This window comes from Scylla paramamosain, unplaced genomic scaffold (assembly GCF_035594125.1).
Source record: "Scylla paramamosain isolate STU-SP2022 unplaced genomic scaffold, ASM3559412v1 Contig78, whole genome shotgun sequence".
NCBI classification, from domain to species: Eukaryota; Metazoa; Arthropoda; class Malacostraca; order Decapoda; family Portunidae; genus Scylla; species Scylla paramamosain.
In genome coordinates this window covers 37,501-52,703 of record NW_026973743.1, presented here as the reverse complement: position 1 = coordinate 52,703, position 15,203 = coordinate 37,501, and the positions used below count along the sequence as shown (strand labels likewise).

At 41.2% G+C, this 15,203-nt stretch overlaps 2 protein-coding genes and 2 long non-coding RNA genes across 4 annotated transcripts in view; 2 read left to right on the top strand and 2 right to left on the bottom strand.

The window, feature by feature from the left end:
* Positions 1-712: 712 nt before the first annotated feature.
* Positions 713-2,736, bottom strand: LOC135098748 (uncharacterized). Its single transcript, XR_010267325.1, has 2 exons — positions 2,086-2,736; positions 713-1,921 (listed from the first exon to the last, which is right to left on the bottom strand). It is a non-coding gene; the product is annotated as an uncharacterized LOC135098748 (long non-coding RNA).
* On the top strand, positions 2,161-4,783 carry LOC135098741 (uncharacterized). The gene is made up of 4 exons (XM_064001133.1): positions 2,161-2,278; positions 3,528-3,709; positions 3,828-4,020; positions 4,238-4,783. The coding sequence occupies exons 1-4, from the start codon at positions 2,244-2,246 to the stop codon at positions 4,599-4,601; spliced, it is 774 nt and encodes a 257-aa protein (XP_063857203.1). The 5' UTR covers positions 2,161-2,243; the 3' UTR covers positions 4,602-4,783.
* Positions 4,784-5,455: 672 nt separating this feature from the next.
* LOC135098738 (peroxidasin-like) lies at positions 5,456-10,900 on the top strand. Its single transcript, XM_064001130.1, has 9 exons — positions 5,456-5,558; positions 5,971-6,147; positions 6,611-6,708; positions 7,003-7,111; positions 7,992-8,246; positions 8,392-9,038; positions 9,605-9,690; positions 9,799-9,949; positions 10,255-10,900. Exons 4-9 carry the CDS (start codon positions 7,009-7,011, stop codon positions 10,423-10,425), a joined length of 1,413 nt encoding a protein of 470 aa, XP_063857200.1. The 5' UTR covers positions 5,456-5,558; positions 5,971-6,147; positions 6,611-6,708; positions 7,003-7,008; the 3' UTR covers positions 10,426-10,900.
* Positions 8,885-15,203, bottom strand: part of LOC135098750 (uncharacterized) — a 6,440-nt gene continuing 121 nt past the window's right edge. The window contains exons 1-3 of the long non-coding RNA XR_010267326.1: positions 15,061-15,203; positions 13,841-13,975; positions 8,885-9,024 (exon numbers count right to left, since the gene is read on the bottom strand). The exon at positions 15,061-15,203 is cut by the window's right edge and continues 121 nt beyond it. This is a non-coding gene — a long non-coding RNA (uncharacterized LOC135098750). The remainder of the gene's footprint in view (positions 9,025-13,840; positions 13,976-15,060) is intronic.

The following is a 15,203-nucleotide window of genomic DNA, read 5'->3' as shown; positions in this document are numbered from 1 at the left end:
AGGTGGGTCAAGTCACAACAACCTGACATTCTCTCTCTCTCTCTCTCTCTCTCTCTCTCTCTCTCTCTCTCTCTCTCATTTCCTCCATAATAATATTAATAATGATAATAACGATTATGATAGTGGAGGTAGAAACTTACTACTACTACTACTACTACTACTACTACTACTACCATACTGCTACTACAAAACATACTAGCTATATGAGTTTGCGTAATAGATAATAGTCGTTAACGCTGTCTCCTTCCTCGGAGTTGAGGTACCGAGGTTTTCGAAACACAAAACGACTTTTCTTGTTTCGAACACAAAACGACTTTTCTTGACCGTGCCATGAGGCAGACAGAAGGAAGTGATAATGCTTTTGTAAATCCAGTCTATTTATCTCGTAATGTTAACCGTATAAGACAGAAAGATAGACCTGTTGAACCTAATTCATTGGATTTTGAATTGGTAGTTGATCACATTCCGAATGAATTCCTCCAGAAAGATATTATTCTAGATGATGCAAGACACTTAGTATTTGCCACTGCAGACCAACTTGCCTTGTTGAAGAAGGCAAGGACATGGTATTTAGATGCCACATTTCGTGTAGTACGAGCCCCGTTTCAACAGCTATTTGGAGTCCATGCCTTCGTTAAGGGAAGCGAAGGTAATGTAAAACAAGTCCCCTTAGCTTTCATCCTTATGTCAGGGAAAAGAAAGAGAGACTACAGAAAGGTATTGAATTCTATTTTAGCAATAATTCAGGAGTGTAAAGTGGAAAAGATCGTGATGGACTTCGAAATGGCTTTGTGGTCAGTAGTCAGGAAATTATTTCCAGTTGCAAAGTTGCAAGGCTGTGCATTTCATTGGAATCAGGCAGTCTGGAGGAAGATTCAGGCGTTAGGATTGGCGGTTCCATACTTGAATCATCGTCCCACTCAAGATTACCTAAAACAGTTAATGGCTCTTCCCTTTCTCCCACATGAACATATTACATCAATTAAAGATTTAACAACGTACATGAGAGAAACATGGATAAGTGGGTTTTGGTCACCAAGTGAATGGACAGTGTTTGGCCAGAGCATTCGCACGAATAATGATGTAGAAGGTTATCATAGACGTTTGAATGGTAGTGCAGGCTCTTCCCATATTCCTTTTTATGTGCTGGTTCCCTTACTTTTCAAAGAAGCCAAAAATGTACAGGTCCAAGTGCGTCTGGTCAAGGACGGAAAACTTGCTCGTTGTCAGAGACGAAAATACCGATCTCTACAGGGACGAATATTTTCACTATGGAACAAGTATAAACAACATGACCTCACCACTGACCAATTATTAAAAGCATGTTCCAGGCTAAGCGGACCCAGTGTTTAGTTTGTAATATAATCTTGTTTTTTTTTACTCAGACGCATACTTTTGTATACATAAATATTTTAGTATCAGTAGACTGCCTGAATTGTTTTTTACTTTTAGACACATACTTTTGTATACAGAAATATTTTAGTATCAGTAGACTGCCTGATAAAGCCAGTCAGCGCTCCCATGTTGTGGTCAGGGTGTGGTGAGCATTGTTTGGTTATTTTTGTTATTATATATTCTTTCAAGGTTACATAGTATTACATAGTTATTGTGTATGTGTATGACTATACTGCGTAATTATTTAATAAAAGAGAGAGCCTGTTACTATATATTCTTTCTAGATAACTTAGTATAATTAGTGGGCCGGAGTGACTAGGGTGGTAGGCCGGAGTGACTAGGGTGGTAGGCCGGAGTGACTAGGGTTGGGGGCCGCAGTGACTGAGGGCCGGTGTAACTAGGGGCCGGAGTGACTGTAAACCTATCCTTCATTGTATTATATATGGTGTAAGGTCTTGCGGTTTGCATTGATCTTGAGGCTTATTTCAGTTAGTCAGCTAGCCAAGCCTCCCCTCGCAGCAGTCATCTGCAAACACAACGTATATGATGCGCTGTTGAATTGTCGTCCTTGTATTCCTTCCAGTGTAATTATGGTGTTGATTTAATGTTATCTGTTGATGTTTACTTAGTTCATTGAACATGGTTTTAAGAAGCAAAATACAGTCGCCTTGGTACAGCCAGCTCGCTCACTTTTATACAGCGTAATGCACCAGATGTTCCTGAACACACATTAACCTCGTCTCCGCAGAGCAAATTTTGTTGTTTTCTTGGTGAGAGAGAGAGAGAGCAAACTGTGCACGGGGAGGGAGCCAGGGAGCTACAGGGAACCAGGACGCCGCTGTGTTGTTATGCCAAAACACTCAGCTGCGGCTTGTCATACCCAGTACGTCTTTACACTTTAAAAAGCTTGTCAGGGCGGCAATGTCCACTTGCTTACTTGGTAATGTGTCTCTGAGTCGCTGAATGTTGGCCAGGCAGCTGTTGTGTTCGTGGGACAGGTAAAATAAGCACAACAGCGGCTGGAACTCACCTCAGTCACAGATTCGTGCTTAAACTGTTTTGGCGCCGCCAAAAGACCATCTCAATATGCAGATTTTATTTCTAACTTATGAAAACAAATAATGTTTAGGGGATTTTATGCATTCATATTTTGTGGAAATATACTAGAAGAGGAAAAGTCTCACTAACCTTGAGTTTTATCAATTAAGGAGCAAAATAAGTGTTTTTGCCCGAAAATTTAGATGGTATGAAAAGCATACCATGTTTACAATCTTCACTATTGTCTCATTGTCTAGGTTATTACCTAGACAGACATGTAAAAATACTCTTAACTATTTTAGTATTTCGTTAGATGGTAACAGATATCCAAAGAGATAAGATACCCAGTAACTCTTGTGAAATATGACACGATGAATGACAGTCTTCACTACATTATGACTTTTATGCTACGAGAGAGAGAAATGCTTTTGATGCCACCTTGTCTATAAGAGCAGGGTGAATGAGTGGAAGCCCCAATAAATGATTATCCTTTATGATATTACCTTATCCTTTGCTGTGTGTGTTATTCTTTGTCTATAAGAGCAGGGTGAATGAGTGGAAGCCCCAATAAATTGTTATCCTTTATGATATTACCTTAACCTTTGCTGTGTGTGTTATTCTGCTCTTACCTTATTTCCACCCAATCCATAAATTTGTCTAAAGCTCCCCAATGACTCAGTACTAACAACCTGATTGCTGAGTCTATTCCATTCTATCCTGTCTTTCTTAAATCTATCCTCAAGCTTGAATCCATTTTTACTTTTTGTCCTTCCCTGTTTACTGCCTCAGAGAATTTTGCTTATATCACCCTTGTTGCATCTCATATCACTTGAAGAAATGGATTAGACCTCCTTTTAATCTAATTCTGCCTTTATCAAGCACAAACCAATTATTTATTGCCCTACCTGGAGAATTTTGCTTATATCACTCTTATTATGTCCCCTATACCACTTTCCAAGACCATCAGACCCCTCTTAACCTCTACCTTTTATTAAGTTTAAACCAATTATTTATTTTCCTAAATATAATTACTGACCCTGAAAATTGTGTTTCCCTTTGTGTCATTGCATTATCTCGCTCCATTTCTTCTCCAGAGTGTGTATGACAGCCTGTGTGGTGACATGGTGGTGTCTGTGGCTGACTGTGGCAGGCATGGAGGTCTGGGGAGGAGGAGAGGATGGGGAAAGAGGAGGAAGAGAGGAGAGGTCCCTTCAGCAAATCCCCTTAGGAACCTCAGGATTTCCCTTACCTGTGGATATTGACCCCATTCCTTCAGGTAAGTGAGTAATGGGTGGTGATGGTGGTGTAAATTATCAGAGAGCTATCATAAATACTATCACTGAGTTTATGTAATGTTGCTTCACTAGTCTTATTAATGGTGACACTTCACACAGGCCCCAGAGAACAGATCAACCAAGTGACATCCTTCATTGATGGGTCGGTGATCTACGGGTCCAGCAAGGAGGAGAGTGACGAGCTGCGTGCCTTCTCTGGCGGCCTCCTCAAGGTGCAGCGCGGCCCGGCAAACACCCAGATCCTCATGGCCGACACCAACCAGATTGACTGCAAGACCTCAGGAAGATTCAAGTATGTGTTTGTGTGATAGATGAGTGCATTAGTTAGTGAAAGGGTTATTCAGAGCCTTAGACTGATGTATTTTGAGGTGAACATGACACAAAAACAGCAGAAATTTCCCATAATTAACAACAGAAAGCCAAGCAAACAATAAAACAACAGAGAAAATGATAAAAACACCACAGTTTTGTCTACCACGCCTCACCACTGACAGTCTCTCCACCACCAGAGCCAGGTCACGCAAGACTCGGGCAGCAGACGGCCAGCTCAAAGACATCGAGTCAGGTTCCCCAAACAACGTACTGGATTTGATGGAGGTTCTGCCTAACACTGACGTCAGCGATATCACGGAAATTCCTAGCGTGTTTGAGCGTGACGACCAGACACTGCCCTGCGACCACACTTTGCGTTTCCGCACAGCTACAGGGTGGTGCAATAATCTTAACTTCCCGTCCTTCGGCAAGTCGTTCAGGGCAAAAAGTCGACTCCTACGTCCTTCTTATGAGGACGGTGAGTGTCTGTCTGTCTGTATGTCTGTGTATGTGTGTATATATATGTGTGTGTGCATGTGTGTGTGTTGGTATTTGGGTTAGGTCAAGAAATTAAATGTTTAGGTTTGATGAAGTAAGGGATAAAGTCAAGAGTAGATCAGATAGATGTCTATGTGTCTGTATTAGTGTTAGGGATAGAACATAAATAATGTGTTCAGGCTTTATAAAGTTAAGAATCAGAGAGAAGTCATTTCAGACAGCTAGAGGTCCCAAAGTGATATAGAGAGCATGACAAGGATGACATAAGCAAAATTCTCAGGGTCAGTAATCAGGACAGGACAAGAAATAAAGAACTGAAGCTTGATAAAGTTAGGAAAGAGTATAAATAAATATGTTTGTAAATGAGTCTGTGGTGCCTTGTCTGTGCTGGCCTGTGTGGGAATGCTAGCCTTGTATGTAGACAGAGAGACAGACAGATAGATAGATTACTATTATTATTGTGTGTGTGAGTGTGTGGTGCCTTGTCTGGGCTGGCTTCTGTGGGATTGCTAGCCTTGTATGTAGATAGACAGACAGACAGATAGATATATTACTGTTATTATTGTGTGTGTGAGTGTGTGGTGCCTTGTCTGTGCTTTGTATAGGACTGCCAGTCTCACAGATAGATATATAAACTTAATTCTCACTGAAGTACCCCCATACCTTATCTTCTATAGGACTGCTAACCTGACAGATAGATAGATTAACAAACCAATTTCCTTACAGTACAATCAAGTACCCCCAAACCTTGCCTTCTGTGGGACTGCCAGCCTGACAGATAGATAAACAAATGAATTTCTTTACAATACACTCAAGTACCCCTAAACCTTCTCTTGTCATCCCCAGGTCTGTCTAAACCTCGCGTCACTTGAGTCACCGGCAAGCCTCTCCCTTCCCCTCGGCTCATTTCCACCAACATGCACAACAACGTATCTGCACCGCATGTCCGCTATACCCTAATGGTCATGCAGTGGGGCCAGTTTATTGACCATGATATTATTTTCACCCCCATCAACAAAGGTAGGTGTGTGTGTGTGTGTGTGTGTGTGTGTGTGTGTTTACATAGTTGTAGCTTCCAAGGTCTGATAAACTATTGATTTGTTGTCTCCTGATCTTTATATGTCTAGTTTTCTTTAATTTCTGCATACTTGTCACTAAAACTATATATTTTCTTAGTCTGTTCCTAACCTAATCTATCTTTGTTGTTTATCATTATCTGTTTTTTTCCATTAGTTATCAAATCTCCTGTTTCTCTTTCTCATTCTAGTGTTAACAGGTATATGTTTTCTAATATTAACTTAACTGTGTATGTGTTGATAAAAAAAAAAAAAGTACTTATTCTCTCTTTACTTCATGTCTGTAAATACACTGACTCCTGGCCCAGCATCTCTTCACCTCACCCACTAAACACATTCACTTCTCTCTCTTCCAGGTTTCCAAGACTCGATTCTGGATTGCCGCAGATGTGACTCTCCCCAGACAGTCCACCCTGAGTGTTTCCCCATAGCCATTCCTCAGAACGATCCATTTTTCCCTCCTGTCAATACATCATCTGGCCAGCCATTCTGCATCCCCCTGACCCGCTCCATGCCAGGCCAGCTGACTCTAGGTGTGTGTGTGTGTGTGTGTGTGTGTGTGTGTGTGTGTGTGTGTGTGTGTGTGTGTGTGTGTGTGTGTGTGAGAGAGAGAGAGAGAGGATATGAAGGTATGCTGTGTGTGTCTATTTTCTCTTGTGGGATGTGACAGAGAGAGAGAGACAGATAGAGAGAGTGAGATAGTTTGTCTTTGCTTCTCCATGTAGGTGTGAGGGAGACAAAGAGAGACACATAGAGTGTGAGATAATGTGTCTGTGTGTTTGTCTGTGTGTTTAGTCTCTATCATCTAAACCTAACACAGCAAGGCCAATAAAATGATAAAAGAAGAAAATCAACACTACCAATAACACTTTCATCACCTAAACATATTATTACTATTGCTTAAACATAATTCCTTCAACCAGGCTCCCAAGAGTGAAAGAATTACCATTGCTATTATCATTATCACCATCATAACACAAGTAATTTGTTGACCAGGCTACCGGGAGCAAATGAACCAAGTGACTGCCTTCATCGACGCCTCTCACACCTATGGCTCAGACAAGTGTGAGCAGCAGCAACTGAGGACCAAGTAGGTAAGTGTGCAGCACCGGGGAAAACCAGCATGAGGCTTCTATATCTGTCATCCACATCTATATACTAGTCTGATCTTGTTTTAAAATCTCCCTATTGACTGGGTGCTAACAACCTGAAAAGTAGTAGTAGTAGTAGCATCTCACAGTGCTAGGCTGGCCACTGACACCCATACACACACACACACACACACACACACACACACACACACACACACACACCTATTGGTTCTGAAAAGAGGGAGAAAGAGAGATGCAGAATAATGTACTACTACTGCTACTGCACTACCCCTGCAGGACGGCATGCTACGAGGCACACCCAACCCCCTGCGAGGCAAAGACCTGCTGCCCACTGAGAATGAGAACCACGAGTGTCAGGCTCCCTCTGGCCGGTGCTTCACTGGAGGTTAGTGTTTGGCTGAGGTTAGCTTAGGTAAGGTTAGGTAAGGTTACTGTTTGCATTGCTTACTAGATGATGTCACTGTCTACATATGACTGAGTGAGAGAGAGAGAGAGAGAGAGAGAGAGAGAGAGAGAGAGAGAGAGAGAGAGAGAGAGAGAGAGAGAGAGAGAGAGAGAGAGAGAGAGAGAGAGAGAGAGAGAGAGAGAGAGAGTCTTTAAAGAGTCATTTATGTGTATGTGATTGACTGAATGGGTGAATGAGAGAGAGGAAGAGAAATAGAGACCCTTCAAAGAGTATGTTTTTTGTTTGTCTGTGTGTGTGTGTGTGTGTGTGTGTGTGTGTGTGTGTGTGTGTGTGTGTGTGTGTGTGTGTGTGTGTGTGTGTGTGTGTATTTACCTAGTTGTATTTACCTAGTTGTATAATACAGGGTCCGAGCCAAAGCTCAATTAGTCCTGTCTCCATACCCGAATTTGTCCAATTTCTCTTTAAACATGTGCACACTCTTTGCCGCAACTACCTCTTCTTTTAAGTTATTCCATATTTCAACCATTCGATGCGGAAAGCTGTATTTCTTAATATCTCCCAAACAATGACTCTTCTTTAATTTCTTCATATGTCCCCTTGTACGTCTATCTCCTTCCTCCACCTTTACAACTAGGTCATCTCTGTCTATCTTCTCCATGCCATTTACTAATTTGAACATTGTTATCAGGTCTCCTCTTTCCCTTCTTTCTTGCAGTGTGTGTGTGTGTGTGTGTGTGTGTGTGTGTGTGTGTGTGTGTGTGTGTGTGTGTGTGTGTGTGTGTATGACTGAGTGAATAAGAGGAAAAAACAGAGAGAAAGCCTTGAAAACATCCACTTGTCTGTTTCCTCCCACCCACAGGAGACACCCGGGCCTCAGAGCAGCCTGGCTTGGCTGCGCTACACACTCTGATGATGCGTGAACACAACAGAGTGGCCGGGGAACTGAAGCGCCTCAACAAACACTGGAATGATGAGCAGCTCTTCCAAAATGCCCGGCGTATCGTGACGGCCATCAACCAGCATGTCACGTACAATGAGTGGCTGCCAAGGGTGCTGGGGTGGAACGCTGTTAATCTGTATGAGCTTAACTTGCTGCCTGAGGGCTATTCTGAAGGTAGGTTAATGTGTGTGTGTGTGTGTGTGTGTGTGTGTGTGTGTGTGTGTGTGTGTGTGTGTGTGTGTGTGCAACATTTCCCTCTAACACACTGCACTCCTAATGACTATCTCTCTCTCTCTCTCTCTCTCTCTCTCTCTCTCAGATTACGATGCATACTGCAACCCAACAGTGCTCAATGAATTTGGCATAGCCTTCCGCTTTGGCCACTCTCTACTCAAGCCTTCCCTGGAGCACATGGACGGAATATTTGCCAAGCGCAACCCTCCTGTCAAGCTGAGCGAACACTTCTTCAACCCAGACCTACTCTACCAGCCTGGGATGCTTGATGAGATCATCCGCGGCCTGACTACTGTGTCCATGGAGACACTGGACCAGTTCTTGACAGATGAGGTGACCAACCATCTCTTTGAAGACAAGCGGCAGCCATTCTCTGGCCTGGACCTGGCTGCCCTCAACATCCAGCGAGGCAGAGACCATGGACTGCAGCCTTACAATGAGTACAGGGCCCTCTGTAACCTGACCAGGGCGAGGTCGTTTGATGACCTGCACAGGGAGATAGCGAGGCCGGTGATCGAGCGAATGAAACGGACGTACGCACACGTGGATGACATAGATCTGTTCACTGGTGGATTGATTGAGACGCCGCTGCACGGTGGACTGGTCGGTCCCACGTTCGGCTGCACCCTCGGCATTCAGTTCAGGAACCTCCGCTGCTGTGACCGGTTCTGGTATGAGAATGCTGACCCACTTGTGCGCTTCACCGACCCTCAGCTCACTGAAATAAGAAAGGTGGGTCTTCCTTGGTGGTGGTGGTGGTGGTGGTAGTAACAGTAGCAGTAGTCTATCCATCTGTGAGTAATGAGTGCTGGTGGTGGTAGCAGTAGTAGTAATAGTATCTCTGTTGGTGTTAAGTAGTGGTGGTAGTAATAGTAATAATAGTAGCAGTAGTATCTCTGTCTGTGGGTGGTGAGCAGCAGTAGTAGTAATAGCAATAGTTCATTTCTCTTTATATACCAGGCTGGCAATCCCACACAAGCCACACACACACACACACACACACACACACACACACACACACACATTCTTATCCCAGTCAGCCATAGGATAGAAAGGAATAATAGTAGTAGAAATAATAGTAGCATTAGTAAAAGTAAATCACCTTACTTATCAAATCAACTTAAAATCTAAGTAACCTTGCCAAATCTACTCAAAACTTAACTTAATTACCTAATCTGTCCTAAATCTAGTTATGTCTAACCTTACTAATCAAATTAGCTAACTTATCTTGATCTTACTTAACAAATGAAGTGTTTTAGCAGCAAACAAATGAGCTCAAGTGTGTCTCTTCTCTACAGGTGACACTGTCCAAGCTTCTGTGTGACAACTGTGACTATGTGGAAAGTGAACAGTGGTCTGTCTTTGACCTTCCAGACCCCTTCCTGTAAGTACTGCTCCTGCACACACACACACACACACACACACACACACACACACACACACATACAGACACAGACAAAATGCTATCCCCTTATCCCTTCCTCACCCCCAGGAACCCCCGAGTGTCATGTCGCGACCTCCCCGGGGTGAACCTTGAGCTGTGGAAAGAGCGTGTGTCATGTGGCGTAGGCAAGACTAACATCGACATAAGTGGAGCAGAACGCATCTCTCCTTGTGTTATGTGCACCTGTACCAAGGAAGGGGTGAGTCTTGTGCATCTGTCTGTCTGTCTGTTTGTCTGTTTGTTTTGCTATTTATAATGCTATCAATGCCTGGAAGTGCCTATCTGTCTGTTTATCTGCTTATTAAACCCAACCCCCACAGCCTGTCTGCCAGAGCCTCAATTAACAAGTGCCTAGAGACTCCCTAAAGGCAAATCTAAGTATTTCTCCCTCTCTCTCTCTCTCTCTCTCTCTCACAGCTAGTCTGCCAGCCTCAACTAACAATGGTACCTGGAGTCCACTTATATACAAAGCTGAGTGTTTCTCTGTCTCTCTCTCCTCCACAGCCTGTCTGCCAGAGCCTCAAGATAGACAACTGCTTCCACCTGGCCCAGTCCTACAGTCCTGAGTCTATTCTGAATGACCACGTGTGCAAGGTGCAGTGTGCATTTGCCTTCCGTGCCTTCCCACAAGTGGCCACTCAGGACTCCAACCAGCTCGGATTTGCCAACAGTTAAAGAACTGACGTCACAAGAAATGGTTAGAGAATATTTTGCAATGTCCCTATCTTGTGAAGTATGTTAGGGGTGGGGATGCTCTCTCTCTCTCTCTCTCTCTCTCTCTCTCTCTCTCTCTCTGTCTGTCTGTCTGTGTAAGAGGCAAGTTTTGTTTTTGTTCAGCAGATATATGGTATATTATGACAGTAAATTTGGGGTTGAGTGGTTGTATTTAGCAATGTCTCTCTGGAGTAATGCTGTAAATTTTTGTGTTTGTTTCTCCCTTGTATGTATGTATGTATGTTCCTCCTGCTCCTCCTCCTTGGGTTTGTGGAAGACTATAACATCTTACAGAAAAAAAAAAAAAAGAAAATTAAGTTGTTTTCATAATGCTGCTACTGCTGTTTGTATGTATGTATGTATCTATGCATCTGTGTATATGTGTGTGTGTGTGTGTGTGTGTGTGTGTGTGTGTGTGTGTGTGTGTGTATTGATGGAAACACACACACACACACACACACACACACATGATTAGGTAGAGAACAGACACAAGAAAAGGTATATTCATTCAAATCTTGCAAAATGACCTTAGTATGGCCCAGAATACAGGTCATTTAAGGTCAAGTTGCATGAAATTTGGTTATTTAGTGAGGAATGTTGGTATATGTTGACCTCAGCAAGACCCAGGACACAAGGTCATTCAAGGTCAGATGTATTGCTGTTTTGAATTCAGCAGATCCAGAATGAAAGGTCATTGAAGGTCAAATTATGTTTATGAAGCTTTTCTATTTAATTTAGTGAGATGTGTGTGTGTGTGTGTGTGTGTGTGTGTGTGTGTGTGTGTGTGTGTGTGTGTGTGTGTGTTCATGTGTTATTCAATATCATTCATCTATGTCTTTTCAGCTCCTTTTAGCCCTAACTTATTCATGTGTGTTCTGTCAATGGTCTCACTTCATTGCACCTCCATTCACTGTGTTAAGAAAGGAAAAGTCTCTTGGTGTGGTAGGAAACTGAAAATTATATTTCTGCGTGCTTATTTTCTTCTGCTAAGTAAACCTAACTCATATTTTATCCTAGTGTGTGTGTGTGTGTGTGTGTGTGTGTGTGTGTGTGTGTGTGTGTGTGTGTGTGTGTGTGTGTGTGTGTGTGTGTGTGTATTGTATGTTAATGTAAATTGTAATATGTATTTTATTTTTTATAAAATATTGGCTAAACATGATATTTCTATGTAGTAATGTCCCTCTTCAGTCTCCCTGTGTGTGTGTGTGTGTGTGTGTGTGTGTGTGTGTGTGTGTGTGTGTGTGTGTGTGTGTGTGTGTGTGTGTATTGTATGTTAATGTAAATTGTAATATGTATTTTATTTTTAATAAAATAATGGCTAAACATGATATTTCTATGTAGCAATGTCCCTCTTCAGTCTCCCTGTGTGTGTGTGTGTGTGTGTGTGTGTGTGTGTGTGTGTGTGTGTGTGTGTGTGTGTGTGTGTGTGTGTGTGTGTGTGTGTGTGTGTGGTGTTTTGTCTGGGTCATCTTGTGTAGAACTGCTGACCTGCTATATATATATATATATATATATATATATATATATATATATATATATATATATATATATATATATATATATATATATATATATATATATATATATATATATATATATATATATATATATATATATATATATATATATATATATATATATATATATATTTTAGTGTCCAAATTGCCCCAATATGTCATGGGTAGGGTGTGGTGCTTCCTATCAGGGGAACAATGCCTCCCCTAATTTGGCAGGAAAGAATACATGTACACTTGCCATACAGAGGAAAAAAAAAAAAAAAAAAAAAAAACTGTTACAGGACTGCACAAGTAATACAATACAGTGAAGCCTCTGATACTGAATAAGATGAGAAAAATAATATCAATGAAAGGAATGATGAAACACTTTGAAGATGTAACAGGAGGGGGAGAAAGCTATTAATTAATGGAGTAGGTTATAATGGAAACAATGAAGGCAAGAATGAGAGCAGGAAAGAGGAAAAGTAAATAAAAGTTTATCTATTTATTTACATTTAATGGGTACAGCAAGGGAGTTTCTATGTATCTATCTGTCCACCTGTCCAACTGTCCATCTGTCCACCAGGTTGGCAATCCCACACAGGGTGGCCCAGACAGAGCACCATCCACTCATACACACATCATTCACGCTCTTAGTGCTATCAGCCCCTAATGGAGAGGGTATTCACCTAACATAAAAAATAACTATAACAATCTCATTGCCACATAATCAGCTTAGTGCTTCAGACGCAAGATATTAAACCAATAGGAATGAGGGAGTAAATGAGATGAGAAGATAATGATAAAAGGTATCTCTACGAGGAAGCATCAGCAAAATCCTTTGGTTCAGTAATCAGGGCAGAAGAAGGAATGGTGGGCTCAAGCTTGATAACGCCAGCTTTAAATGAGACACAACCTAACACTGTGTTTACTAATGCAATTGTTCTGTGGATTTTTACTAAGTTTAGATACACATAGAAGAATTTGTTTGTTGAATACTTCCTTTCTGGTTTTTTAATGATTTATTTTTTAATTGTTAGGGTGTTGAAGAGGTTTTTCATAATATTAGTGATAGTTTTGTAGGCTCTGCTTATTTATCTATTTGTTATTTTGTCTATCTATTAATCTCTCAGTCTACCCATTGATCTAAGTATCTGCTGGACCTAACCTAACTAGGCCTATCTCTGCTTATCTCTCAATGTCTATCTATTTACCTAATCTAACCATCTATCTCTCTATCTCTCAGTCTATTTAACTTTGTTTTATCTAACCATTTATCTATCTCTCTACATACCTGTGGAGCATACCTAAACTAACCATACCTGCTGTAACTTAACCATACCTAAACTAACTTGACCACACCAAAACTAACCTAACCATACCTGCTGTAACCTAACCATACCTAAACTAACTTAACCACATCCAAACCTAACCACACCCAAACTAACCTAACTGTACTTGCTGTAACCTAACCTAACCATACCCAAAACTAACCTAACGTAACTACACCCAACCATATCAAACCTAAGCTAACCATACCTAAATTCAAGGCAAGGTATGCGTGTCTAGCCAGTGGTAGCCATAATTATTTCCTGTTTTCATCAATAAAAAAAAAAGGCATTGAATTCAATTTAAAAAAAACATTTCAATTATTGTTAAAGGTTTGTAGAAAAGAATATATGAAGAGCTAGTGTTGTTTCATAAGGTAGGTAATGAAATACTGGCACATTAATAAAAGTGATATCAAGCCTCAATATACTGACATACGGTAATAATACTGTGGCACCATCACAATCACCAGCACCACCACCTTACCATTTATATCACTAGACAACCACCTCTACACCGTACGTAATGTACTTTCCACATATAATGCATACCTTTGGGCAAATTGGTGTCAGCGGAGCATTGAATGAATGCCTCTTGGCACTTGCTGGGAGACTGGATGCCTTGGCAGTGTTGCCAGACTGAATTATGCATAATCTGACCAAATCTGACAAAATATCTGTAGAAATCTGTAACCCATAAGGAAAATTTCTGAGGAAAAATATGTTGATAATAATGAAATTTTATTAGCCCTATGGTAACTCACATAAACAGAACAAAGGGTATTTAGTTAATTTTAACTGAAAACAAGCATTTAGGAAGTGTAGCCCATAAAGGCGACGTCACACGGGAGATTTTAGAAATGGAAGCTAAATCTCAAAAACTTGCGATATTTGTGAAAAAATAGTGGTTGCATATCCCGTTTGATGACGTCTTAATACAACTACATGCAATTTTACACATATTACACACCCAGCATAAACCATTTGTAGTGAGAGAAGCACTGTATGAAAAAGAAAACTGCACTCTTACACAGGACATAATAAAGCTAATGAGATCACATGACATATCAAGCAGTATATATCAAGCATATATTGGATAATGACATAATGCTAGCAGATAGAAACTAAATTGAGAGAAGCACTGTGTGAAAAAGAAAAACTGCACTCATACACAGGACATAATAAAGCTAATGAGATCACATAACATATCAAGCAGTATATATCAAGCATATATGGGATAATGACATAATGCTAGCAGATAGAAAATAAATTGAGAGAAGCACTGTGTGAAAAAGAAAAACTGCACTCATACACAGGACATAATTAAGCTAATGAGATCACATGACATATCAAGCAGTATATATCAAGTATATATGGGATAATGACATAATGCTAGCAGATAGAAAATAAATTGAGAGAAGCACTGTGTGAAAAAGAAAAACTGCACTCATACACAGGACATAATTAAGCTAATGAGATCACATGACATATCAAGCAGTATATATCAAGCAGTATATATCAAGCATATATGGGATAATGACATAATGCTAGCATTATGTCATTATCCCATACCACATACCCCTTGGTATTATACCAAGGGGTATGTGCCATGGGCACATACCCCTTGGGTCCCTTGGCCCCTTTTCGAGACTCTACGTCCATAGGCTCGGGCCCCCTTTACATAATCATTATTATATAGGCCCTGGCCCCGTGGCAGTTTGCTACCTCTGCTAACCTATTGTTATGCCTCTGAGCATGCAGAGCTTACATACTTGCTATAGCTTGTAGTTGTAAGGGTATCGACGATGTAGCTCTATAGCTTGTTCTTGTGTGTTTGCTGGGGTCGTGTAGGGCAGGCTGTGGGACTGTGGGAGTATGTTTGTACTTTGTTTACATGACGCGCGTGCGCCCGGGC

What these genes read in the sequence shown, in the direction of transcription:
- LOC135098741 (XM_064001133.1), top strand. Translation starts at nt 2,244, where the DNA reads ATGCCAAAACACTCAGCTGCGGCTTGTCATACCCA. An exon ending in GCTGCGGCTTGTCATACCCA is followed by an intron (nt 2,279 to 3,527) that starts GTACGTCTTTAC and finishes TTTCTTCTCCAG; the next exon opens with AGTGTGTATGACAGCCTGTG. An exon ending in AAGACCTCAGGAAGATTCAA is followed by an intron (nt 4,021 to 4,237) that starts GTATGTGTTTGT and finishes CTCCACCACCAG; the next exon opens with AGCCAGGTCACGCAAGACTC.
- LOC135098738 (XM_064001130.1), top strand. Translation starts at nt 7,009, where the DNA reads ATGCTACGAGGCACACCCAACCCCCTGCGAGGCAAAGACCTGCTGCCC. An exon ending in GCCTGAGGGCTATTCTGAAG is followed by an intron (nt 8,247 to 8,391) that starts GTAGGTTAATGT and finishes TCTCTCTCTCAG; the next exon opens with ATTACGATGCATACTGCAAC. An exon ending in GACCTTCCAGACCCCTTCCT is followed by an intron (nt 9,691 to 9,798) that starts GTAAGTACTGCT and finishes CCTCACCCCCAG; the next exon opens with GAACCCCCGAGTGTCATGTC.